At 35.3% G+C, this 27,409-nt stretch overlaps 4 protein-coding genes across 5 annotated transcripts; 1 reads left to right on the top strand and 3 right to left on the bottom strand.

Annotated features, from left to right (window-relative positions):
- Positions 1-157: 157 nt before the first annotated feature.
- Positions 158-3,471, bottom strand: LOC21389371 (casein kinase II subunit alpha-2; the record flags this gene model as incomplete). The annotated part of the gene is made up of 9 exons (XM_024161953.1): positions 3,146-3,471; positions 2,576-2,705; positions 2,041-2,235; positions 1,376-1,533; positions 1,139-1,229; positions 961-1,026; positions 596-678; positions 325-388; positions 158-226 (listed from the first exon to the last, which is right to left on the bottom strand). Coding segments are annotated over exons 1-9 (1,173 nt in total), but the record flags the coding sequence as incomplete, so codon positions are not given.
- A 1,490-nt stretch (positions 3,472-4,961) lies between these two features.
- Positions 4,962-9,039, bottom strand: LOC21389370 (ribonuclease III domain-containing protein RNC1, chloroplastic). Its single transcript, XM_010088658.2, has 5 exons — positions 8,078-9,039; positions 6,960-7,167; positions 6,251-6,451; positions 5,799-5,885; positions 4,962-5,696 (listed from the first exon to the last, which is right to left on the bottom strand). The coding sequence occupies exons 1-5, from the start codon at positions 8,866-8,868 to the stop codon at positions 5,379-5,381; spliced, it is 1,605 nt and encodes a 534-aa protein (XP_010086960.1). The 5' UTR covers positions 8,869-9,039; the 3' UTR covers positions 4,962-5,378.
- An 8,501-nt stretch (positions 9,040-17,540) lies between these two features.
- LOC21389369 (BTB/POZ domain-containing protein SR1IP1) lies at positions 17,541-21,137 on the top strand. Its single transcript, XM_010088657.2, has 5 exons — positions 17,541-17,947; positions 18,051-18,120; positions 18,300-18,914; positions 19,226-19,765; positions 20,440-21,137. The coding sequence occupies exons 1-5, from the start codon at positions 17,814-17,816 to the stop codon at positions 20,986-20,988; spliced, it is 1,908 nt and encodes a 635-aa protein (XP_010086959.2). The 5' UTR covers positions 17,541-17,813; the 3' UTR covers positions 20,989-21,137.
- A 1,941-nt stretch (positions 21,138-23,078) lies between these two features.
- On the bottom strand, positions 23,079-25,743 carry LOC21389368. Of its 2 annotated transcripts, none has more exons than XM_024161968.1 (3): positions 25,561-25,743; positions 23,681-24,040; positions 23,079-23,552 (listed from the first exon to the last, which is right to left on the bottom strand). In XM_024161968.1, the coding sequence occupies exons 2-3, from the start codon at positions 23,762-23,764 to the stop codon at positions 23,085-23,087; spliced, it is 552 nt and encodes a 183-aa protein (XP_024017736.1). In that variant the 5' UTR covers positions 23,765-24,040; positions 25,561-25,743; the 3' UTR covers positions 23,079-23,084. The 2 variants fall into 2 exon arrangements, with proteins under 2 accessions (XP_024017736.1, XP_010086958.1); XM_010088656.2 differs by having other exon boundaries at positions 23,681-23,807.
- Positions 25,744-27,409: the final 1,666 nt, after the last annotated feature.

Below are 27,409 nucleotides of genomic sequence, written 5' to 3'. Positions count from 1 at the left end.
CAAGAGCAAGTGTAATTACATTGATCCCAAAGTAGAAAAGAATCAAGAAAAAGGGAAAAACAAATAGATAAAATGTCAAGCACGGAGGCCATAAAATGTTAAGGGAAAAGATAAAATAGTCATCACCAAGAGCATTGATAAGGTCATGTAAAATTACCATTGCTTCTCTTGCAGTAAGCCTGTCCTGATGATCATACCGAAGAAGCTTGTCAAGAAAATCAATCGCCTGCGTATCAACAACAAAATAATGAGTCCCTATATCCGTTTACAAGAGCTTCAAATCAAACAGTGTAACATGTAAAAGATGAATGTAAGGTAAATGACCTCTGGAGAAACTAGATGCTGATTATCTGCATTAATAAACTTAGACCAGGGCTTCCGGCTGTGCCTGCAAGAGAAAACAGAAGCATATGATAAGATTTTAAAGCGACACTTGTTTTAAACAATTTATTATCCAGGACTGCAATTCATATTTTTATGCTGCATAGATGGGGAAAAGTTTAAACCGTGGCTTTGACATAAAAGATATATGCAAGATGTATCAGATAAATATAGATATCAACTGCACATTCAAGAAGAAACATTTCAAAGTTACCTTCCAACAAGGGCATCAAGTTGTGGGTCAAGCTCTAGGTGATATTTGTTTAAATATGCATTTAACTCGTCAGTCCCAAGTACCTGGAAATGCATGTGAGCCGCTAAAGTTACAACGTTGCATATGGTCCGACGCATATCTAGCATGCATATACGTAAATGATAAATTTGGCAATAAAAGCCCTATACGTGTATTCCAACACCATACAAAACGGTAGACTGGTAGTAACCTAATTGTTTTCTCCTTAAACACATTATTAACACCCATTCAAAACATAACAGAAATCACTAATTTCTATAGTTACGTGAAATGTTCACAGAATATATTGGTCAAGTTCTTTTAAGCTAAAATAGTACTAGCATTACCTTGGCAATTTTGACAAGCTGATCGTGGTTGTCATGACCATAAAAGAATGGTTCCTTGCGAAATATCTGCGTACATTACAAGCAAAATGAGCAAAGCAAGCTTCTGATTAACCTCATTCAAACTACAAGGGATTGGCTCTTGTGTGTTGTGAGTATAAATTAGTGTTTGTAATCTCACCATTCCAGCAAACATGCAGCCGAGGCTCCACATATCCAGAGAATAGTCATAATCTTGCAAGTCAACTAAAAGCTCAGGACCCTTGAAATATCTGAAGAAAGAAAATTGATCTTACAATAAAGATAAATTGGCAAACTAAATAATCAAATAAAAAACGATTCAAACATGATAAATCACTCCATGTACCATTCCCGTGAATGATATTAATTTAAGGATTAATGTTCTGTGAAACATTACCTTGAAGCAACACGAACATTATACTCCTTTCCAGGATGGTAAAATTCTGCAAGACCCCAGTCTATCAGGCGAAGTTTTCGCAACTCGTGGTCTATCATAACATTGTGAGGTTTGACATCTCTGTGCATTATTCCTTGTGAATGACAGAAATCTAATGCCTGTAATACACAGATCATTTATTCCATTGAGGTGCATTGAGTTCAACACCTTTGAGGTGTACAAGCAACCCGTTTTGTTCACTTTTTCTTTCTTTTCTATAGTAAAGTATCTTTACTTGACAGATGCAAAAAAGAGGTTGTACAGAAACAAGTCTTACAGACAACAAAGCCATACACAAATAATAAGAATCCTTTTCCGAAAAAGAGAATTCTAACAATGAAAAATCATTTGGGCTCCATTGCAACAAAAGTATGTATGAAAGAAACACGGACAATTTAACTATACATGCAAATACGTTGATTTACATGACTCTATTACATGTAGCATATTGGCAACTTAAAAATACAGTTGCGGCTTGAGAGCATCGCTGAAGCAAACATTGCAATATATATGATACAAATGACATTATCAGAAATTCCAAAAAAGCCCTGATCAGTTTATAGCACCCAATGAGAAAAGAGCTGAACAGACATTTTTTATTTTTCTAAATCAAATGCATGAATTACCTTGAGAAGCTCGTATATGTAGTAGCGAATGTCATAATCAGTCAGTGTGGGGTACAAAACTTTGAAATCAGTACTGTTCACAAACTCAAATATCAAGCTAGGAGTTTTTGAGTGCTGATCTCTAACAATATCAAGAAGCTTTACTATATTTGGCCCCCCACAAAGGTTCTGGAGTATTTTTATCTCTCTCTTTATCTGCAAAAAGATCCATAGGTTACCTTTTTTTTTTCTTTTTTCAAAAATCAAAAAGCAAGCTGAATTCACCAATATCATTGAAATATGACATCAATACATAGATAATATAGAAAATTGGAAAATAAAGCTACAATCTTTACTACAATGAGATGGCGGAAGATGTTCTTACTCATATCTTGGCATCCGAATATTTGTTCAATCATCAATAGCACAAAACTAAGGGATTATCACAATACAATCATGAATTCTAATGAGCGGGATATTACAAGAATAATTTCCAAATAACCCACCACTTGATTATATGCTACTGTAACTTTTGGAAGGAGATTCAACACTTTACCTTCTTTTTCTTCACAGGCTTAAGGATCTTGATAATGCAACGCTCATTGCTATTCACATTTATCCCTTCAAAAACCTCACTGTATTTTCCCCTTCCTACTTTGCGAACAACCTCGTAATCATCTTGATCCCTGAAACAAACACAGAGGTAAAAGTTCTTTCATGATTTAACACACAAAATATAAAAGAAAGTTGAACAATACAAACAAAATCGGTAATCAATCAATAAAAAAAAATCGAACTTTCTCAGCTTTTAACACAAAAGTTCGATCTTTTTAGTGCATTCATCACAACATAAAGATACAGGAATTCTCAAGTCCTTCAAAATGTGATCAATGATCGGTTTCTTATAGGATACAAAGCAAGAGATCCAACTTAAAACTAGCAAACTAAACGTAAAAACACAGCCTCGTCTTCTTCACGATCTTGATTCAAAAGGATGAATCAGATATCAAATTAAACTAAGCTAACACAGTCCAAAAATTCTCAGAATCTGTATTTTCTTATCCAATCCAATCCAAAATTTGCTAATCTCTGAGCTAGGGTTCCAAAAAAAAAAAACGAACTTTACCCCCATTGAACGGTGAGGGACTCGTAGTCCCAGTACTCTTTTGGGCGGATGACATTGACGTCGGAGTAGACGCGAGCTTTGGACATGGCGGCGAGGCTCGTCGGAGGGGAGATCTCGGCGTCGGCGGTGGGATTGGACCGATGTGCTTGATTAGCGACAGAGGCGGTGGTTTTGAGGTTGTAACTATTGGTTGGATTTTGATCTTGGAGAGAACGGATGCGCACGTTAGGAGGGTGCGCAACCGGCGTACGCGAGGCAATGACGGTGCACACTAACAGGAAGCGGAGGACAGTTGCTGGGTTGTGCGCATCCTTCATGTGATGCACCACTACACCTCCCACTGCTAACTTGCGCCTTTTGTGCTTAAGTTACCCCGGAAAAAAAAATAAAATAAAAAATAAAAAAATTACAAACTGTCTATGGGGGTAACAATAAAATAAAAAATAAAAAAATTACAAACTGTCTATGGGGGTAACAATAAAATAAAAAATAAAAAAATTACAAACTGTCTATGGGGGTAACAATAAAATAAAAAATAAAAAATAAAAAAATTACAAACTGTCTATGGTAACAATAAAGTAAAAAATAAAAAAAATTACAAACTGTCTATATGTTTACTTACTAAGATTGAAGAATGGAAGTGAAGAACGAGAGTTAATCTTATATTTATTTGCTATTTTTTAGCTTGAAATGTGAATGAAATTGGTGGGTCCTACTCAAATTTAAAATTGAGGAATGAGATTGGCATTCTCATGCCCTCCCTTGGGATTGAGACTCACATTTCTAATATTAATATCAATTTACTATTATACCCTTATTTACTTATAAATACACAATTTAAAAAAATTCAAAAAATAATAAATGCAACATATATTTATTATTTTATTTGTCTAATATTATTTTTATATTTTAAATAGTTGTACAATTTATATTTATTATTTTAGTACCCAATTATTACATTAAATATTTTAATTATGATTAATTTTAATATAATAAGTACACAATATTTTTTTTAAATTGAAAATATCAAATTGATTTAAATGATATATTAATACTTTTACACTTTTTTATTCTGATTCTGTGTGTAAGTAAACGTATAAATGAGATTTGGAATGACTCCGATTCTAAATCATATCACTAAGTAAACAACTTATTTTGACTTCGATTCTTCACTCCGAATCCTACCAACTCCGAATCCTGTCTACTCTGATTCATGCTGATTCCGATTACGCATAGTAAACATGATATATGTTATCAGGAGTTAAATCTATGACGTGGCTAGGAATGATTGGTTAGGTGAAATGATTTTTCTTTCAGTCTTTCTTGTTGGGGATAGGCCGTTCCAAGTAGAAAGTTAATACAGAGTTATGGTACTTTTGGTACGTTTGCGTTGGCTTTTATAGAAGTTTCGGTTCTTCTTCAGTTAGGGGCTTCAATGGTTTGATTTGATTTTGGAAATTTTTGTGATAGGATATGAACAAAAAAAAAAAAAAAAGTGTTACGGGTGAATTTTGTCCTAAAGTATCAAATGTGTATTAATTCTATCAGTTTTGTATTTTTTTTTTTTCATTTTGATGGTACCCGTAAAAAGCGCCATTAAAATTCTATTTTCCTTTCATTAGGTCATATTTCTCAACTTCAATTACGATTCACAACTCGGTTGTTTATAACTGCAATTGCCAAAAATTCACACAAGAACTAAGGATGAAAGAAATTCGAAGGTGTTACAAGATATTGTCGGAAGCTAAAATCAAATTGAACAGTTATGTCACTAGGGAAAAAGAAGCTGATGTATTTCACGACACATTTTGCTTGTGTATTCCATATATGACATGATAGCATCAGCATTTCCACTCTCAATATTGTATTATGCTCCATTATCCTCGTATAATTTCAAAGCAATACCAAATGTTGTCTACCATGCAAGAATGCCTAATGTTAATGGAATACAATAAAAAGAAAGATGCTTGGAACACCACCGGTGCTAAACATCACCATAAATGGAAGGTGAGTTTCATACTACGAGACCCACATTCTCTTAAATAACACCACCGGTGTCCTATAGCATTCTTCCAATAAAAGCAATTAGCACTTTGACATACCTATAATAAACAAGCCTTGTTAAGAAAAGCAAAAATTGTACCAGATATCATTCTGGCGGATGCAAGTATACCCTATCTTGTCTATTTTAACCCACCTATTGAATTTGGATTCATATTTGTTTCATATTTCTTTACACAGCTTTGGGTTGGATTTGCTCAAAATCGAAAACCTCAAACATGAGGCGCCTCACATCCGGCTTCCCATAAATAGTGTATGAGAGCCCATGAAGGGCTTGTTGGACAGCAGTTGTGGCTGGATTCCGTAGTCTTCTATTGTGCTCATATTTATCTTGAACCTCTTCCGAGTAGATGATAAAGTTATGGAGACGCTTCTCCCTTAAATACCGACCGCAGAACTTGTTCATGACCAATCGGCGGTGCCTCTCCTGTATCCACTTTCCAGGAGCGTCCAAGTGCTTCATCAACAACCTTTCTGCCATTACAAGATCCTGATGATGACAATTTGACAAAATTTCAGTACTTGAAAGTTGAAGCTTTTGTCCTTAGAACGTAAAGAGCCGGTTTTCATTGATGAGGAAACGTTTTGATACCTGGATTTTTTGGCCAACATATTCTAATCGCTCGTAGCAAAACCGGGGATGCTCAAACTTGTGCTTTGATGGATGCAAGAAACACAACTGTGATGAAAAACAAAAAAAGAGTAAAATAGACATACATCCTTGATAAAAATTGTTAACAAGTGAAAATTTCTTCTAGAACTCCCATCTCTGGCGGGTTTAAGTCAATGGGATTAAGTTGGCATATGCTAATTCTTCTGGAGAAGTTTGCAAGGGTAAGAAAATGAAATGCTACTCAGATACCACGGTAATTAATATTGAGAATCGGATTCAACAGCCAACACAATAAACATAATATACTAGTTTAGCATTCCGCCTGATAATATTTTACATAACTTTCTTAGTTTCCCTGTACCTCAAAATTTAGTGAATAGTAAATGTATAAATAAGGAAAATGAAGAGATAAAAGGGAGGAAAATAGTCACCTGTAGACCAAGTCCAAGTTCAATGTTCCTGGCTTCTGTAATGTCTGGAATTCTATCTTTCATTGGTAAGGGATATCCCAGTGCTTTCATAACTAGCGGTCGGCCCTCATAATCCCATATATTTCCTCTGAATCTGTGCATACCTGGTGGAACACAAGCCCTGAAGAGCCTAGGGTGCGCAAAAAGAGCATCTTCAGGAGGCTGCAGAGGATAAAACATAGTGTTAGGAGAAATTAAAGTTTCCGACTACTGAATAAATAACTCTAAATTATGGCACGAAGAGGCTCGTCATTGCTGTTTTATATTCTAAACTGCTACATAAGAAATTAATAAATAAAAAATAAAAAAGTCACTGTTCTTTCACATTTCTAAAACTGCTGCAGATATTGGTCCATGAGCTTGTCAAGTATACAGAACTTGAACATTAACTCTAACTTCTGGCCCCGGAAAAAAAACCAACAGTATATTGAAAAGATACTGCACTTTTCTGGGGACTTTAAAACTCCAGAAACACGGATGATTATCTAAATCTAGGCATTAGTCATTGAAAATTATTTCGTACCCTCATACTTGGATATGGATGGATGAACATGATGATTGCATTAGATACTCTAAGTTTCCTAAGCAAGATCTCTGGAGCTATGTCTTGGGTATTCTTTATTGATGGATGAACACTGAAAACAAAAATGCAGAGGAAAAGTAAACTCACCTTGTAGGTAGCTACATCTTGCCAGCTAAGTTTGTTGCCGCCTTCAAATTCAACCGAAACACAATCAATATCTTCAAGCTGTCTCCTTAATTTTGGCTGGCAGTCCTCAGCTTCTGGGTCCATTCCAAACACTTCAAAAAGAACACGGTACACTTCCGGCATACCAAAACACAAGTATATTGCCGCAAACAAAGCCCAGAATACAGACCTGCCGAAAAAGACAAAACCTTTGAAGCTCAATGAGCTTTTTACTCAAACTAAACCAATATGCCACATGGACCTCACACAAACTTGGACTCTCCATCAGCATATGATATCATTTGTTACTGAAAGGCAACACCTAAGGAATAATTTAAGGTAAAAAAAAAGAAAGAGAAAAGACCCTATGCTAATATTTACCATTAAAATCGTTAACAAAGATAGCATTAACAAAGATGGAGATGACATCCCAATTCAGACCAAGGAAGGCACATTATCATATAGTTCTTCATCTTCACTCAAAACACATATACTTTTGCATATCATAATGCCTTATATTTTCTTCCTAAAGGAGAGAAAAACTAAGGATTAAAATCTTCTAAGACAAGAGGTGTAAACAAGTAATAGAAGGTATAGTATTCACGTTGAGCCTATTCTTAAGCCCAACATCGAGCTAGCACTTGAGTCTAGAAGCTTAAGCCTCACCAGCCATTTTACACACTGATCTAATATGCAAGTGAAAAATTTAGTATGCAATGATATCTGTTTCTTTCTATTGCAAAAAACTCACTCAAAAGAGTACTTTTCTTACTAGAGAACTATAATACTCAACTACGAGCCAACAATCGCTAATTTCACTTTCTCTCATTTGAGTTAAGAGCTTGAATTAAAAAGTGAATTCATGTGAGAGAATCTCGTAAATACTATAGCAAAAAATAAAATAAAATTAAATTTTTGTGAGAAAAATACTATCGTGAAAACTTGAGTTTGATTCTAACTAGTGAAACAAACGGGGCCTTAAAGGTTGTCATTTTGGCGAACTTCCCACAATATCTATGACAGAGACAAAACAAACACAATACCAATAAAACCAAGTTGAAGAAACGAAGAAAAAAAAAAAAAAAACCAATCAAACTTACTTAACAGGAGGCTCCCTATCCGTCCTCAACATCTTATCCATATTATCGTAAGGAAACACAATATTCTGCAAGCTGGCGGCTTTGATCCACTTGGGCAAATTCCTCTTCCCGATCAGCGCATACACCCTCTCCCTCATCGGCCCCGGCGACTCCCTCGGATACCTCTGCAGGAAAAACTCCGCGAACGCCAGCTCAAGAACGTACTGCCCCAGAAAGCTCAACCTCGAATGCCCCGACCGCACATGTCTCGCGTTCGTCCTTTCGCAAGAAGGATGCTGGAACGCCAAGTACAGAAGCGTGTCGAATTGCTTCGCCGGATTATCGTCCCCGAACCGATAGGAGGGCTCGAGCGGGTACCCGAGGGCCTGTTTGGCCTCGAGCAAGTATTCGTCGATCCAGGTTTGGTCGGCATTGTTGAGCCGCGAAGAGGGCAAGCAAGAGCTCAGCAATGGGAACGATTTGAGGGACAATTGGGGGCTGTTGAGGAATCTCTCCGCTAATCTCTTGTCGTCCAATGGAGGTCTGAGCACGAACCGCTTCGGCGGGACCTTCTTCTTCGGAGAAGTCGCCTTCTTGCGCTCGGCGAGCTCTTTGAGGAGTCGCTGGGGAGAGTTCCGAGGGAGGTCTTGTTGTGGATCGACGGCGACGGCGAAAATTCGGAGGTTTCGCGATGTTGGGGTTTTCGGGTTCAAGGTTTTGAGAGAAATCCGGATTGGGAAGGTTGAGAAGGAGGACGAGAAGGAGTAATTTGAGGGGTTCGGGAGGTTCGTGAAGGAAGAAGAGAGTTCCATTTTTGGAGCTTCAATGGCGAAGCAAGATGAAGAACTGGTTTTGGGTTTTGGTGGATTCTAGAAGGAAGTGGGGTTTTAGGGGTGGGATTGATCCGCCATAGATGGAGGGTTTAGTGAGACTGGTTCGGTTCTTGTGCGGGTTTTGGAGGTTGGATAAGGTGGAAAGAGCGCCACCAGTGAACTCTCTTTGATATTTTTTCTTGCTGGTGTGTGTCGTTTTTGGCCACTTCGTACTATGAAACGGTGTCGTGTCCTCTTATTATTGTAACTTTTTCATATTTTCCTTCTCTCAGGACAGGATACTTTCATAGCGTCGAGAGAAGAATTATCCACATTTGTCACCGGAAAATGGTAATATGGACGTTTATTTGATGAATTTATAATTATGATTTAAAATTATTTTTAATTTATGTATATTTTTTATAAAAAAAATATTATAACGAATTATAAATTATAATTTAAATTATAGTACGAATTCTTACTCTAAATGCACTCATAATTTGTAAAATTAAACGTTGAAATTTACCATTCGTGAATTTTAATGTTAAAATTAAACGATAGACTTGTGAATTAGTATTGATGCCGTGAATTAGACTCTTGGCATTTAACATTTAGAAAATGCTAAAATTTATCAAATTTTCTTAGTTAAAGATAAATTATCATGTAAACTATATAAAATATTTATATAATTTTCAATCTTCCCTTCTTTTCCTTCTCTTCTTTCTCTATTTCTTTAAACATCTTGGTCTGACATCAATATTGTTGATGTGTTGTTGAAAATACACCAAAAAGAAGAAATGATTGTTGAAAAGATGAGAAGTCAATAAAACATAAAATAATTAAAAAATGCACATCTGTATTTACCCAAAGTCAACTCCATTTTGTTCCCTTTATATGAATGAAGTGTTAAGATTTAAGAGGAGGACTGCAGCTAGGATATCATATTCAAACTTCAATGTTTGGTAGGGGTGGAAAGTAAAAAGAAGGAAAAAGACGGAGAGATTTTAAGAGAGGAAGAATTAAGTGAGAGAAAAACTAGAAAGAAAAATAGAATAAATATGATCCTATCATATCTATCTGTCCATAAATAAAAGATTTTAGAAGAAAAAAGTTATCATACTCGCAATAATTTAAGTTTCTAAATTCCCTTCCAGTCAGCAATTATCTATATAAGATTATTTAATGGGTTCCACTTAAATCATGTGTCCACTTATGAATCCTAAAGTTTCCTTACGATCGATCTGCCCATCATCACACTTATAATTAGATAAATTTACTTTTTTACCTCAATTAATATTATAAATTAATAAGTATTCGCTTTCCTTATTTCACACTAAATAATAACAGCACCTATGTTTTCCATTTGGTTGAGTTGCTCATCAACTGTGTGGATTGTCTCCCATCGATCTCTAAATCTGTGTGGGTTTAGTTATTTTCTGTTGGATATTAGTCTGTGCGGAGTACTTGGTGGCCTCTATGCTACATATTATGTGCTCTCAATCGATTGGATGTCTCCATTAATTGTACAGATATTGTCAAAATGAGCCTTACATGTGCTCTATTATCGGTGTGCCGAGGAATGTTCCCATCATCGGGTCTTGGTACAAGTCTTTCTCCTTGAGCTTCACCAGATTTTATTGATAGAGCCATTTGAGGTTGAGGGTATTATCTCATGTAATTGGGGGCCATTTAACTGATGCAATCACTTTAATGAAATACCTTTTTTGTTCAAAAAAAAAAAAGAAACCATTTTCCTTTCTGCCATTGTTATGTTCTATCCCTTATTTTTTGCTACCTTATTTTCTATCCCTCCTATTAAACATAGTTTAAGCACCAAGAATATTATTGTATTGGAGATCAATGTTTCTTTTCAAAATTAGAACTGTAAGTTTATGTCGGACTAAAATGGCAGTCCAAAGCTTGATATTGTTGGCCCGAGCCCGGCCCGTTTAAGTGTTTGGGCCGACCCAACCCATCCCACTTAAGTGTTTGGGTCGACCCAACCCAGTCTTAATTCTCAAGCTGGGCCTAAGTTTCAAACCCGAAACCTTATTCGGGAACACATCTTTTTTAAATTTTTTCTTAAAAAAAAGTACATTGTAAATTGATAGCGAAGTGATAGCGAAATGGCACCGCTAGATCGCATAGCAAGTAAAAAAGTCATAACAGTTCAGAGGTAGTAAGGGCGAGTGCCTTGTACTCTGCTTCGGCACTAGACTTGGAAAGAGTCAGTTACTTTTTTGAAACCCAAGTCAGTAGATTTTTCTGAGAAATACGCAGAAGCCAGTAGTGGACTGTCTGCTATCGGGGCAGCCAACCCAGTCGGCATCGGAGAATGCAAAGAAGGTGGTTAACGGTCCCGGAGTGATGGTTAGGCCAAGGCCAAGAGAACCCTTCAGATACCATAAGATGCTACAGCCTGGAGATGTACGGTGGTGAGAGCGTGCATGAACTGACAAACTTGATTGACGGCATAGCAAATGTCAGGTTTGGGTCAGGAAGTCACTCGTCGCCACATTATCCGTCTTGCCCAAAGAGGGTGCCCCGCCTCTACGTTCTCAAGTAGTGCACTATTGCTGTCATCTCCTTCTCTTGGACCACGCCTTTCGGTCTCATTGAGCTTTCGGCTCTCATATGCTACTGGGTTACCTTTTTATACTAGCACACCGCCTATGGCATAGTCTGACGCATCCATGTGTACTTCAAATGGCTTAGTGTGATTTGGCAACTGCAATATAGGGTCATCTATCACTGTCTTCTTTAGGTCCTAAAAAGCTCTTTGACACTCTTCCGTTCAGTACAGTGCCATGATCTGTCCGTACGTCCTTCTTTAGGATATTTTTGAGTTGAGCAGCCCTCTTCGAGTAACTTACGATGAATCTTCGGTAATAGTTCACGAGCCTTAAAAATGATCTTAGCTCACTCACCTTGGTAGGTGCTTGCCACTCCTCGATGGTTCTGATGCCCATCCAATGCCCTACGAATAGGATCTCGGTCTGTCCAAAGGAGCATTTCTCTTTCTTTACATAGAGGTGATTCTTCCTTAATACCTTAACTTAAAAAGGGTCTAGAGATGGCTAACGTGGTCGTTTAACGGATAGCTATAGCCCACGATCAAAGTATACGACCAGTCGTCTAAGTACGGGTGGAATAGCTCATTGTGGAGGGTGCATAACGTGGCAGGGGCATGGGTGAGTCCAAAATGCATAACCAAATCCACCCTTCATTAGTAAGGTTGCTTGCTTGTCACACAGGTAGTCTTTGGCTCGTCTCCTTCCGCGATACGCACTTGGTAGTAGCCCAACCGTAGATCCAACTTTGAGAAGTATCTCACGCTTATTGTAAAAAAAGTACATTAAATCAAACCAGCCAGACGCGAAATTCTCATTTGGGTTCAGGGCGGGTCGCTTGAACTTTCACCTCTAATTCAAACGTTGAATTTGACGTTGTATTTGAAATTCTCTTACTTATAACCCATTTGTGGATTGGTATTTCAAAGGCCGGCTTGAACGTTCCACTACTTTGGACCATCTACCTGGTCTGGTTGTTGATGGTTGTCATCCTCAGACAACCAACCCCGGTATCTTACCGATCGATTAAGAATTTTTCATGTCTACTTTTGTGCCTGGAATCTGCGGAATCATGCATTGAATGTTTTGCTCTCTCCATTTTTAGTTTTTACCATCTTCACAAAACCAGTTTGTATAGCTTTAACTTTTTTATTTAGGCATTGTCCTTTTTACAAATTTAAATCACAGTTTAAATTTATTTTTTACAATATTTTTTTTTATAAAAATTTAAATTTTTTATTATAATATTTTTTTTCACATAAAATACTTTGAGCTGTGAAAACTACACACCCTTAGATTTTTAAGAAGATCACGTGACAAAGACATATGAACCTCTCTGATAAGATCACACAATGCCAAATTGTATAATCTGCACAGTACTACTATAACTGTTTCTTTTTTTCCTTTTTTTTTTTCACTTCTTCAATGTCATAGAGTCAAGTGAGAAAATTAACTTGAGAGACATGCCTGAGGTGACAAGTCACATATGCCAGTTTAAATTGTTAGGTAGATTAGCAGAAGTTATAAAGGCGTAGCAGAAAAATGTGCAGTTGTGAAAATTATTGTTCGACTGCCGTCCTTCTGATTTTACGTCACTTGATCTTGTTCCTCTGATCACATCTATTTCTCCAATATATATGCCGTATTCTCCTGTCTCTATCTCAATTCTCAAAGCCCACCTCACGTTAAGAATCTTCTTCAATAGAAAATCACCATTTTCTCTGTGTGTGTGTGTGTATATATATATTATACAACTTAGGTTATATACTAGAGAATTCACTGATAAGTATGAGTAAATAATAAGACACTGATATGAACTATCAGATGTTCATTATTTTCGTTAAATTGTTATATTTTTCTTGATACAATATAATTATGATATAATCCAATATCTTTCTTCCACATAATTCTCATATATATGCTTTGCCTTTATAGAGCCAGCATTATTATGCAGTAGACCGGATGACAGAATCACGGAAATCCATCTAATCAGAACGCCAAAGGGCACTAAGTTCTTTTTTTTTGTTTTTGTTTTGTTTTGTTTTTTGTTTTTTGTTTTTTATTTCCTTTTCCGAAGGTTCTTTTCAATCGGTCCAGTTGTAATATTCTCATGATATGCTCTTGTTTTTGGAATACTTGTACGCTGCATCAAGAAGTGTATATAAGCCTAAAGGGGGAGATATATATATATATATATATATATATTTTGTGAGAATCTTTCCTGTGGAAGATCAGGAAAGGCCATCAGTTAAAATGTACACTGTTTCTTTTTCATATTGTGGTCATTTTCTGGATAAGCTGGAGAGGTATTTGCAGATTTTCGTACGTCTTTATCCATCCTTCTTATGTTTTCATCATGTGTGTGACTACATATACATATATATATACACACACACACACACATCTTTTTACAGTGTCATAAAACAACTTGGAATAGTGTTTGTATTTGTGTGGAACCGAAAGAATTGAAGAGTTGTTTTGACGCCCATTTGGAAGTGGAAGTTCAATTCCAAGAAAACTCAGCAAATTATTGGAGAAACTTCAAAAAGTAAAACATAAATTCACAACTTTTAGGGCTATTTATTTTATATACTCAAATTCAAATAATTAATTATGTTACAGTATTTTTCTCTCACAATAAATTTAAATTTTAAACGTCAGAATAAAAAATTATAATTTGAGTATACTTTCTAAAAGGACTTTTATTGATTGCAAAAAGGGCAGGCAACATAAGAGGTATGAATATTTGGTAAGATTATCAAACATAAAAAAACATGTTCAAAAAGAGTAGAATATATATGGGGCCAACATTACAAGACTAACGTGGTGCATTATTTGGACTTAGAATTCAACGAAACCATTAATGTGGAGAAATCATTTCGGGGACTGTGATCAATTCTAGGAGTTGTAGTTTTCTGTCCACTGTTCGATCAAACAATTTCTAAAGGGGCCCTTAAGGTTGCATGATTTGAAGCTACTTCATAGAGTAAGGCCCTTTGATGTATGCAAGAGAAATTGTTTTCATTTATTAGAATCTGAACACCCTTTTTTCTTGCCGTGTATCCTATTCATCGCCGATTCAGCTTCTCTTAACGAACCCCATTTTGGTTCTTGTAAAAGGTGGCTCATGATGGGACATAGATATCTGATATATCCTCCCCAACATAAATGCTTCTGTAAAAAATTTAACCACTACCAATATCACAAGATGCTTAGAGAAATACAAGTTCAACTAGGTATAGATCACTTGTTGACGGGCCCTACAAAGATAGATTGCATTATTTGTTAAGGACAATGAATTTTACTTCTTTTTTCACTAGATGAGCTGTTTCCTCAATGGCACGGTACGTAGAGCCTTGCATTACCATAGAGTTTTCATCTTGATCGAGAGTTCATTTTCGAGACAGATTTTCTGCAATCATGATCTGTGTTATAGGAATTGGATTATAGAAGGGTTTACAGTTTCATTTTAAAATGTTAATATTATTAAGTGGAGTGACCTAATATCTTTATAAATTTATCATTATTTTTGTGTTTAAATTACATGACTTTCTCCGTTTATTCTTTAACTTCTACTCTCACAATTAGGTTTCTTATCAATCTCTCCAATCCGGCCCATCAATCTTTGTATGATTTCTTCTGAGATCATCTTGTACATGAACATGGCTAAATTTTGAAACCGGCTTTGATAACACTCGTCAGAATTTGAGATTCCATCTTGAAAGATCAAACTCTTAGGAGTAGCACAAATTTTTTTTTCCTTTTTTTTTAACTCATTGTCCATTTCATGTGTACTTGTGTAGCTAACAAGAGACTTTGGATTTGCACACTTACAACATATTCATTCAGTTTCAAAACTCTGTCATATACATTTACATTTTTAAGATTTTGTGAACTTAATATTACGTGGCATGATCATCCAATTGGACAAGCGAACAGGACACCAAAACTTGACGGATGATTTGGTTCCATATGGAAAATACTATGGATGATGAAACGCGAAAGAGGAAACACTGAAAAGTGGTTTTAATTAAAACAAACAAAACTTCCAAGGGGGTTAAGTTGAAATCTACCCGTGATACATGGGCGCAAAACAATGTCGTTAATCGGTGGATTTTTCTGTCTAATGTCCAATCAATATCTACAAGGGACCCTTAATTTCACTGATGATCAGATTTTTCCTAGAAGAAACCTTTGAATGTGTGTAAGAGTTGTTATTTTCACTTGTGAACATCTTTTTGTTACAAGGTAAGTTCTGTCACATTCATTGTGGTTCCACCTGCATAACATTATCTAAAATCATCCCAAAAATTATTCATGTTTGTCCCAATAAAAGGTTGGTCATACTGGCCCATTTCCCATTACGGTCTTCATATTCCTTATCAACAGTGAAGTAAGCATATTTTCCTGTTTGCTTTCTAGCTTAAAGGGCAAATTTGAAAATTCTGAATCACTCCAATGGCAAAAATTGCAAAATGTTGAGAACACCTCATGTCTAGACAGCGATTTACTGAACTTAATATTTCATGTCAATCCTTACCCTTGTCTGTATTAGTCTGTTATTGTCTGAACTGATAAGAATCAGAATGTTTATATATTGAAAAGAAAGAAAGAAAGAAAGAAAAAAAAAAGAATAAAAAGGAGTTATGAAAAATGACTTTATGGAATATGTGGTCATGGTTTTTTTAAAGACTACAGAGTGCTTACTTCCCTTTTCTTTTTGGAAGAGGTTATGACCCTGGTGCATCATCCTACCAACAGCATTTTTCATAATCTTCAAAAGCGAGCTGCCAGCTTTTTAATATTCTTTCCTGGAGATTTCTCGAGGGAGTATGATAAAGACATAATTTTTAATCGTTGGTGTTGGGATTTTTGATTGGCATTATTTTGCAAATTGATTTGGAGCTTTGATTTGATTCTTGGAGATTGATATGCTGCACGTTTTACATGTAGAAAGAATCGGTTTTGATTGAAATTTGTTTCTCTTATCCCGTTTTCTATTTTGATGAGTCAATTATGATTATTTTGGTAGCTTTAATGATTGATGAAATATGTTTAGGAAACTTGATTTGCAGCGAACATTGAAGGAAACTATTTCATTGGATTGATTTGATTGAAGTTAACTTTTTATATGTTTTTGAAAAGTTGAATTTTAATGAGTTGGTTGATTTACAAAGGAGATTTTACTTGACTGTACAAAAAATTTCAGGTTCATAAAATATTTTGCAAGGATCATACTGCATTTATATGAGAAAATTTTAAGAATCAAGTAAGTTGACTTTCGGAGCAGTTTGACAGCTCTGTTGCAGTAATTGTTACAACAGAATCTGTAAAAAACTGATTGCAGCGGATTTGATTGGAAGATTTCATCTTAAGATGAATTGGCTATATGTTTAGAGTCTCACAATAATCTCAATAGGCCTTTAGAGCCTCAGAATTACAGAGAGTCAAATTATTTTATGAGTGTTTATTTTTTTACTATTTCACATGTTGTTTATATTTATTACAACAAATTTAACAACAAACTTAATAAAGAGGCTTAAACCGGTACCAATAGTCAGATCATTACAAAATCATGCCACATTAAGAAAAATTTACGACAATTTGAAAAAACTTGATAAATACATTAAAACTATATCATGTCGACATAGTATTTCTTTTTTAATAATCTACCACAGAATTCTCCGACATTGTTGCTTCCCCCACTAAAATTCAGGTTGCTATCAACCTTAACATCAACAAAGAGGGAAAAAAAAAACTTTCAGATTGTTAGAAGGGCATTTCTCTATCCTGCATCATTTGACAATTCAGTTGTAATCTCTTATGGGTGAGGCTTTTCTTTTTCTAACTGTCATTTTTCTCTCGAGGAGAAAATTGGGAAGATGGGCACATTTGTGGAGGGGATTGTGTCTCACGTGAGAAAGTTGTGCCATTAGCCGCCAATCAAAACTTACCAATCTCATCCTCTCAACAAAATTTCTCCAATCCAATACCACCACACACTAAATGCACCATCACAATCATCTATTCCTTTTATTACCCCTAAAGAATCCAATAATACCACCATATGCCACTCATTTCCCCTCTCCAAACTACCCCACATGAGGGGGGGAAAAGGATACCATTTGGATAATTTCAGTTTTGTGAAGGAAAAAAAAAAGAAAAAAAAAAAGAAAGAAAACTGAAAGCTTGATGAAATTTCAGTTTCTAGCTCGTTATTATTGCATAATGGTTTTAGTTTTAGCTTAGTTTGTCACTGAAAACTTGAAAAAGAGGTCAAAAGAAACAAAAGAGTACCCTGCATTACTACACATATAATTGCATCTCAAGCTTTCTTTTCTTCTATGCTTCACTAGCACTATATATAATGGAGAAATGATCATGACTAAGGATTCCTCAGTCACTACCATGGTAGATCTTGATCAGGAACAAACAGCACCAATTGCTGTCACTATGAACTCTAAAAAGAAAGAGCTTCTTTCCACTGCTTTGAAGAGAACAAGTGAATGGTCAGTTTTTTCTTTTTTCGTTTTTGTTCTAACTTATCTATTTCATTTTCCAAGTTGGTTCTTTTGTTTGCTCTTCATTAAGATGTATTTGAAATTTTTGCAGGATTTTTTCTCAGGAGATTCCTAGTGATGTTACTATCGATGTAGGAGGCGTTTCCTTCTCATTACATAAGGTATCTTGTACCTCAGTTTCAAGACTTGCATAATTTAGTTTTGAGCAAAAACTATATTTTGTTATCAATAGATAGAAAGAGAATCTCCCGATAGGCTAAAGTTATTCATTTGACACAAAGTCAGAGATTCAATACAAACTAACACTTTTAGTATCATTTATTCCCTGCTTTATTTGCAGTTCCCACTAGTTTCAAAGTGTGGATACATAAGAAAACTGGTGTCAGAATCCAATGATTCTGATCTCTCCATCATTGAGCTCGCCGACATCCCTGGCGGGGCAGAAGCGTTTGAGCTTGCTGCCAAGTTCTGCTACGGGATAAACTTCGAGATAAGCACGGAAAACATAGCCATGCTGAGGTGCGCAGCGGAGTACCTTGAGATGACCGAGGACTATGCGGTGGGAAACTTGGTGGGAAGAACTGATGCTTATTTGAATGAAGTGGCTTTGAAAAGCCTTGCAAGTGCAGCCTCAATTCTACACATATCAGAGAACTTTCTCCCAATAGCAGAGAAGGTGAAATTGGTGAGCAAATGTATAGATGCAATTGCATATATAGCCTGCAAAGAGAGCCAATTCTGTATGTCAGGTAGGAGTGAGAGTGGAAGTGAGGGTGTGATTCCCTCAGCAGTTTCTGAGCCAAAACCAATTGTGGATTGGTGGGCTGAAGACTTGACTGTCCTTAGAATTGACATGTTTCATAGAGTTCTTGTTGCAATGATGGCAAGAGGGTTTAAGCAATATGCTCTTGGGCCAATCCTCATGCTCTATGCACAAAAATCTCTCAGAGGTTTGGTGAGATCCTCATTCTAAAACAACTATTATGCTGTTTGAGTTTAGATCCGTCGTCCCATTTTCCTGTCTCATTGGCTATTCCTTAATACTATTTTGAATCTGATAGCTCATTTAATTGCTTGAGCAGTTTTAGCATTTAGTATTTATTATGTGATCAAATTCTTAAATTTAGATGATATGGCAAATAATATTAGAGGGACAACCAATGAGACAGAAAATCTTAGGGCAGTAAATCTGGACTCAATGTTGTCTTCATTATTTCAATAGAATTGTTATGAAATCAATTCAAGTACAATCCTTTTGTGGCGCAGGAGATATTTGGGAAGGGAAGGAAGAAAATCGAGCCGCGACAAGAGCACGAAAAAAGGGTTGTGCTAGAAACCATTGTGAGCCTTCTACCAAGGGAGAAAAACGCCATGTCAGTTAGCTTCCTGTCTATGCTTCTCCGAGCAGCGATATATCTTGAGACGACGGTCGCTTGCCGCTTGGATTTGGAGAAGAGAATGGGAATGCAGTTGGGGCAGACCGTTCTGGATGATCTTTTGATTCCTTCATACTCATTCACTGGTGACACATTGTTTGATGTGGACACTGTTCAGAGGATCATGATGAACTTCCTTGATTTCGAAATCGGGGGTAATCGGATGGTGTTTAGTGGAGATGATGAGTATGTGTCTCCTCCACCAAGTGAACTTGAGCGAGTTGGGAAATTGATGGAGAACTACATAGCTGAAATAGCTTCTGATAGAAACTTATCTGTTTCCAAATTCATTGGTCTCGCTGAACTTATTCCAGAACAATCAAGGGTAACTGAAGATGGAATGTATAGAGCCATTGATATCTACCTAAAGGTGCGCATTCTTTTCAGCTTCTTTTGCTTTATTTCTACAACATATTGCTTATCATAAATTCATCATGTTCTATGCATAGAAGTAATAATCAAGCCCTCCATTAAAATTGATATTTTATCCGCTATAATCTACTTGAGCCTTTTCAATCATCACTCTTCGGACCTCTGCAGTTTCTTTTTTTAGTTGACATTTTAAACATCTTTAAACCAGAGCAGAAAATTGGTTTATATTAGAACTTATATATATATATATATATATATATAGACACACACACACATATATGGATGACCAATTAAACTGTCATTGTGGTTAAAAGAGGAAAAAAAAAAGAGGCTATTACCAAAATTGACACACTGTAATCTAATTGTGTAGTTTTCTACTTTTCTGGTTGTGAAAAAATAACTATAGTGAGTGACCACACTTTTGAACCTCTTAAAGCAATTATTTTCTCGTTTTCACATTTACATTTTGAACAGCTTTTAAGTAGACCAAACTGGCAATCAATATCTGCATATGAGCAAACACCAAAAAGCATTTAGACATTAATAAAGATTGACGGTTTTTTCACCGAATTAGCACAAAACAGTACTCAACCAACCAAACCAACATCTCATTTTTCCCCCAAATTTCAATGTTCACTTTTATTTTTCCCTTTTGAATTATAAAATCAACAGGCTCACCCTGTTCTAAGCGACATGGAGAGGAAGAAAGTGTGCAGCCTAATGGACTGCCAGAAGCTGTCCCGCGAGGCCTGCGCACACGCCGCGCAAAACGACCGGCTCCCTGTCCAGACGGTCGTCCAAGTCCTCTACTACGAGCAGCAGCGCCTCCGGGACGTCATGAACGGCTCCCTCGTTGGCGGCGAATCCCCCGCATCCGCTCTCCCTTCCAAGCTCAACTTATACTCCACAGACATCCACCCGGTCTCCGACGAGCTCTCCGGCCTGCGAAGAGAGAACGAGGACTTGAAGATCGAGCTCGTGAAGATGAAGATGAAGATGAAAGAGATCGAAAGATCGACGGCCGTTAAGTCGGCCGTGAATAGTCCTCAGAGTGTGATCATGTCCTCTGCTGATAAGCCTCCTCGGCCAAGAAAATCCTTCATGAACTCAGTCTCAAAGAGGCTGGGAAGGCTTTATCCTTTTGTGCGTTCTGATGGAGTTACACCTTCATACAAAGGAAGAACAAAACCAAGCAAGGATCGACGGCATTCCATTTCATAGGAGCATTTGGTAAGAGATCAAGTCTTGTTGAATGGTTAGTGGCTTTTACTAGCTATACATATATAAGTCTGTATTTATTTCTTTTTTATCTTTTTCTTCATCTTCTTCTTTATCATGTTTTGATTCTGTATGAAAGATTGGTGTACATAATATCGTCACTTGTGTTTTTGAGTAAGATGAGTAATTTAATGGTTGGAAAATTATTGTAAAGAAAGTGGAATGGAATCTTGTGTGTGCTAATTGTTTTTGGACTTGACTTTTATTCTAGACCAAAAAAAAAAAAAAAATTCTGCTACCGTTTTATCACCATTGCATGCATGTTACTAGTGTCATATATGAGACTCAATAATGTACATGAATTAACACACTGACTTAGTGAGAAAACAGAATCCAATGCTTGGAATCACTTGTAAGTTGGCGTTATTAGTACATTATATGCACGCTTCACTGAAGGCATTTCCAATGATTGGTCCAACTCTGAAAGTAAAGAATTTGGTCAAAATCTCATCAAAATAAAAGAAAAAAATATATATACAAAATGACACAACGCACCACAGATTTTACGCTCAAAATAAAACCCTATTGAGTTTAGATTTTTAATATTCTATCATAGAATTCTCATTCAAATAAAACCAATATTTGAGTTCAAATTAGGAGAATTTGTTTAGGTATGATATGAAAAAATATCCTACCAGTATGACACACTGTGGTATCTGTGGAAAGTTTAGTGTGAAAAGAATTAAACAACTGAAATACTATTTGTGTTAGTAATGTAGATGGGTTGAAGGATCAAGAAAAATGTGATGACAGAACATGTACCCCAAGTTGATACAAAGCAATGAGGTTTTATTTATTTATTTATTTATTTTGTAGCTGTGTTGTGGGGTCTCTATCTAAATAATTGAATCCTTGAAGATAAAGAGCTTTTTTAAAAGTAAGACTTGCTCAAGGGACAGGCTAGCAACTAGAGCATGTTGATGTCGGGGCAAAATCATCATGGAACCTAAAAGATTGTTCCTTAAATTATGTGACTCTTTCAAAGCATATCTTTTTTTTTTTCTTTTAAAGAAAAACTTTCTGAATTTTGTAAGGCATGATTATTGTCTTTGGATAACCCTCTGTTCAAAACCATTAATTTGAGGCCTCCTTAATTTGAAATGGTAATCTTGTTCTAATAGCTATGGGCATGTTTAGTTTATTGATTTGAGTTTTTAATTCGAATTGAGATGTGATTTTATGTGAGAACTTTTTACTGTAGTAAAAAAGTTAGATGTGACTGTTTCTGAGAGTTTTTACCGTAATAAAACTCGAATTTTAAACTCAAATCGGTGAAATGAATGGTGCATATATCTCTTTGGTCTGGAGAGATATAATTATTTCATTGATTGTATTAAGTCCAAAATACAATATATGAAATCACGTAGAGGGAATAGAAACAAATCAATAAAGCCCTTCAATTTAATGGATGGTCCATATGACAGGTAAACTTTTTCTTGCTGAATAACGTTTATAATATCACAGAAAAATCCCTAAATAAATAGACTTTTGTTGGGATTTTTTTCGTCACGTAAAGGTAAAGTATTAGTACTGTTGAGTCTTTCACCTGACAAAATGGCCCAAAACATAAATATTGCAGTGTAATCAAACCAAACTACAGTGCTTAATATCCACTTCCTTTTGATTTGAACATATTTTTTCAAATTAGTAACAAGATCATCAATTTCATGAGCTCTTTCCAAAAACTTGGGCAAATGCATGAACAATATTACTGTTTCGAAAACGTCAATTTTAAAATTAAAAAAAAAAAGGGGTCACGTTTTATATTAGATTGGGAGTTTGCAAATTGCAATGGCAACCCAAGGAGAGACAAGTACATGACGACTAAAATCTTTACATACAAGCTCACTTCCATCAACCTATTACATTAGAAACTACTTAATCAGAAAAATTCACATCTCACCCAAACATCAATCAAGATCATCATCAGAAGAATTAGCCAATAGGAAATGATCTCCAACCAAGTCTAAAAACTCTTATAATAGACTCAACTCAAAAATTTAAAAAAAAAAAAAAAAAAAAAAAAAAAAGAACACATCTCAAGTCATGTTCAAGCTCAAAACTTGGAAAAGCCAAGGAGGGTGTTTTAGCCTCAACTCTTCTTCAACATCACCGTTCAACGACGTCGTATTGCCAAGTTGGCACCCGCCGTTTAGCTCTACCCTTCTTGTCGTTTCGCCGCGAGAGTTAATCGTCCGCTTCATCTGGCTCGACCCGGTCGAAGAGGAAGAGAAGCTCGGACCGGAATCCGAGTTCATTGGCGCCTCCGCCGTTTTCCTAATTCGCCGGTTGTTGTTTTTGTTGTTGTAAGTTGTGGGACCCAGAGTAAGCTCAATTTCGCTCTCGTCTATGATCTCATCACTACCGTCCGATTCCTCCGATCTGATGTTTTCTGCTGGTCGTCGCTCTAGATCCAGTACTGATACTCTCTCTCGTCTACTACTTTGTGATTTCATGTTCTTCATCAATATCTTCTGAATTTGATATAACCGGTGAAGTTCATATACCTACAAAATATATATACACATATATATCACATTATAACTAAAGCCAGAAACCAATTGATTATTGAAGTGTAACGTTACAATAATATACATATATAGGATATATTACATATGTATGTATATAAATGTACCTGTTGTTTGAAAGTTTCCTCGTGCTTAAGCATGGCCATCCTCATGTCTTCCTTGTCGTACGGTTTGAAAAGGAGCTTCTCCATTGAAGCTTAATTTTCTGCAACTGCCCAGCTGATTGCCTTTTATCTGTCGAAACCCGAGAGAGTATAGATGTTGACTCTTTATACAATGGAATTCATATGTTGACCAATGTACGTACATATATATATATATACATATGTGCGGTGTCTATATATGTTTATATAAATATATATATATATATATTTCTCGGCTCTAAACTTGTTCTCAGAAATGCATATATATCCTATCAAATCGACGATATTAATGCTGTTTCACTTTCTCACGCTTCTATATTATACCTGTCAAACAAGAGAGAAAAAAAAAAGATTAATATTTAGAAAGGTAGGGGTAAAGAATGGAGAGTTAGCTAGATAGGCCAATCAATTATGAGTGCTTTTAGAACTCATTTTAAAATAATTTTATTTTATTTTTGTATGAAAATAGAAATGAAAATGTTTTTAATTTCAGACAGAAATTATTTTTAAAAATACGTTTAATAATTTTTTTAAAAGATTATTTTCAGTATAAAAAAATCAATTAATGTCTCTCTCTCTCTTTAGAGAGAGGAGAAAACGGAAAAAAAAATGAAAAATGACTAAAAGTCATTTTTAATTTCTCTCCTATTTTACACTGAATCAAAAAATTGTTTTCATTTTTTTTAATTATGTCAAATACTGTTTCTCTTCTTTTTTATTTTTTTCTCAAAAACGTAAAAAATAAAAAGAAAACAACTTCAAACATAGCATATAATTTGGTAACATATATATAGACATATATATATAAACAAAGTGACGTTAACTACTTTTGAGCACAATTTGTCTGTTTGTTTTGATTGTTGTTCTTCTTTGTGTTAAGTCACTCTGGGCCACAATAATATAGTTTGTTTTGTGATCATACAAAAAATATCTCACAAACACGACAGTTGTGTATCTCATCCATCAGCACAGTAATTCCCTATCATGTGCTTGGCTTTTTTGTTGTTATTTGTGCGTGTTCGTGTCCGCATTCTTTGCTAGATTTTTATTACCTTCAATATTCTTAATAAACCAAACAGTTCATCCAGTTAATTAAGCTTCCAAACAGAAATCAAACTTTTTCCTAACATTTATTTTTCTGTTCATAATATGCTAATTAATACTTATATTACGATTTCCAGATCTTCCAAGGCTTCCTCTTTTTTTTTTTTTTTCAATTTATTTGAATGATAATTTATTTGGTGTTTACATCAAAACTGTGAAATAATTTGTCTTACGTGAGGAAAACTAACAACTAATTAGAAGAATATCTTCTAATCAAAACGGGGAAACTAATTTGTCTTACATGAGGAAAACTAGTCAACTTAGAAGAATATCTTATATACAAGCTTCTTAAATCATCATGACCTATATATGACCATGGAGATATCTGTAAATAATTTTCTGTTGAGAATTGTTTGACATAACCAAAAACAGATAAAACTCAATTTCAATCATACGATGGAGTCTCATATATTGTACTATTTTACAGCTTTTATGGATCCGATCAATAACATTAAAACCTCTCTATCTTCACAAATCGATATTAAACTAGTACGTACAACTTAGAGAGAGAGAAAGAGAGAGAGAGAGAGAGAGAGAGAGAGAGAGAGAGAGACAAATTTATGTATTTGAAGATCATCAAAAAACATAAATGCATGATGAGAACTTAATCAGACTATGCAAATTAAGAAACTATCATCAATCTTTTTCCTTAATTACATGTAGTTTTGATTAAAATTCAAACAAAATCTCATTAAGATGGGCAAGAGGAATATAATTATGAAGTTTTAAGATTTTCTCACCTGTTGTAAGGATCGGTTGAAGGAGCTGATAATTAAGCAAAAACTGACGAAGAAAACGGATGATCTTTCCAAGGAAATCCAAATATCAGTACGTACAAAGCTGATCTTCTCACAATTCCCCAACTAGAGCAACACCTGTTTGGGCTTTGTTTGAGAAAAGAGAAATATAGGATCTAGCTTGCCCTCACATTCCCCATCAGTATATACTGCAACCCACATATATAAATATATATATATATATATATATATATAATACCAAACAGGTGAAGAATTTAAGATTCTTTCTCTCTCACAGAAACCAAAGTGTTTGTTGCACTTGGGGTTTGAGGCATGCCAAACAAAATCCCAGTGCCTTGGCCAATCTCATTCAAGTTTTGTGAAAGAGATGCCTCAGACAAGTCCAGCAATGCAAAATATATTAAATTCTATTATTTTAATCAAGAATATAAAAAATCCGCATAATATTTATATATATGTACAGAAATATTATATGCAATTTTTGAGGATCACAAGGCTTTATATGTGCTCAATTTAAAAGACAATCATCAAAATAACAGCTTAGCCTGCCAAGGCGAATCACATGCACCCAAATATTATATACATCACAGATAACATATATAAAATCATTTCTCTCTCTCTCTCTCTAATTAATATATTACTTTATATTACTTGTACAAGGCACATTTATATCAAAAAGATTTATAAGTTGGCATGTCCTGGCCCGCCGACAATTAGATCATGACCGTACGATATATGGGTATACCTCACGAAACAGTCCAAAAGCTTAAGACTGGCCACATATATACAGGATATATATATATATATAAATCTCAAATGATCCAATTACAAAAGCAGAACCAAATAATTATGGGTATTTATTAATTATCTAGGGAAAGGGTAATGTTTAAGAAATCATGTTGCATTATGTGTATGTGTACAATGTAACGTTTATTGGATATTGGTGGGGGCTGAATTGTTATACTTTATCACATCCCACAAGGAAGAAGACCCAGCACAATGATTGTAACCGTTAATTGGCCATGTGGGTGTGGGGGGTGTGAAAAGAATCGAGCGCTAGATATATCACATCAGACGGTCCGGATTAGTGGACCCATTTACACACACACACTTAAAATTACTCAGTCGAAAAAAAATATGTGCATGACTCTGAAACACTAAGCCGCCGTTATTAGTTAATGAATTTAGAATAATGATTCATAATTATTTTCGATTTATGTGTATTTTTTTTAAGAGAAAACACTGTAACGAATCACAAACTAGTAGCGAATCACGAATTATGATTCAAATCATGACACGAATCTTCATACCAAACACCACGCAATTTATGACAGATGGATAAACATCCTTTATATAGGAAATAGGAAGAGAAGATCTGAATTTTGAGGTCAGAATTAGACAAGGGACGGATTTGTTGCAAAATCAAACAGCTATACATATACACCTATACACACACACACACACACATATATATAATAATAATAATAATAATAATAATGGAATTCTAAAATCTACACCCAGCTTTTCTCTAAATCTAACTAAAATCTTCAGTTACCGAATTGGAAAGTAACGTTTTGGGCATACTTTGAATGGTTTTGGTGATTGATACACTTGACAAAATGGCACACAACTAAAACTTGATTTTATAGTTGAGATCTCCCCACCTGATTCTAAATCTGTTACGAAACAAATGACTTGCAATTGCATGTGGTTTTGAAAAGCGTCCGTAATACGATACAAAGTTAAATATGCTCACCTACAAATTAGGAAGACGTTGAATATTTTCCCAAGTAAGGCACCGTAGTAATTATTATATATAGTTTGATAATTG

Source organism: Morus notabilis, unplaced genomic scaffold (assembly GCF_000414095.1).
Source record: "Morus notabilis unplaced genomic scaffold, ASM41409v2 Scaffold833, whole genome shotgun sequence".
NCBI classification, from domain to species: domain Eukaryota; kingdom Viridiplantae; phylum Streptophyta; class Magnoliopsida; order Rosales; family Moraceae; genus Morus; species Morus notabilis.
Note: the sequence above shows the minus strand (reverse complement) of the source record. Positions and strands in the feature narration are given on the sequence as shown.

What these genes read in the sequence shown, in the direction of transcription:
- LOC21389370 (XM_010088658.2), bottom strand. Translation starts at nt 8,868, where the DNA reads ATGGAACTCTCTTCTTCCTTCACGAACCTCCCGAACCCCTCAAATTAC. An exon ending in AACTTGGACTTGGTCTACAG is followed by an intron (nt 5,886 to 6,250) that starts GTGACTATTTTC and finishes TTTTCATCACAG; the next exon opens with TTGTGTTTCTTGCATCCATC. An exon ending in ATGTTGGCCAAAAAATCCAG is followed by an intron (nt 5,697 to 5,798) that starts GTATCAAAACGT and finishes TGTCATCATCAG; the next exon opens with GATCTTGTAATGGCAGAAAG.
- LOC21389369 (XM_010088657.2), top strand. Translation starts at nt 17,814, where the DNA reads ATGATCATGACTAAGGATTCCTCAGTCACTACCATGGTAGATCTTGAT. An exon ending in TTGAAGAGAACAAGTGAATG is followed by an intron (nt 17,948 to 18,050) that starts GTCAGTTTTTTC and finishes AAATTTTTGCAG; the next exon opens with GATTTTTTCTCAGGAGATTC. An exon ending in AAAAATCTCTCAGAGGTTTG is followed by an intron (nt 18,915 to 19,225) that starts GTGAGATCCTCA and finishes TTTGTGGCGCAG; the next exon opens with GAGATATTTGGGAAGGGAAG.
- LOC21389368 (XM_024161968.1), bottom strand. Translation starts at nt 23,764, where the DNA reads ATGGAGAAGCTCCTTTTCAAACCGTACGACAAGGAAGACATGAGGATG. An exon ending in AGGAAACTTTCAAACAACAG is followed by an intron (nt 23,553 to 23,680) that starts GTACATTTATAT and finishes TATATTTTGTAG; the next exon opens with GTATATGAACTTCACCGGTT.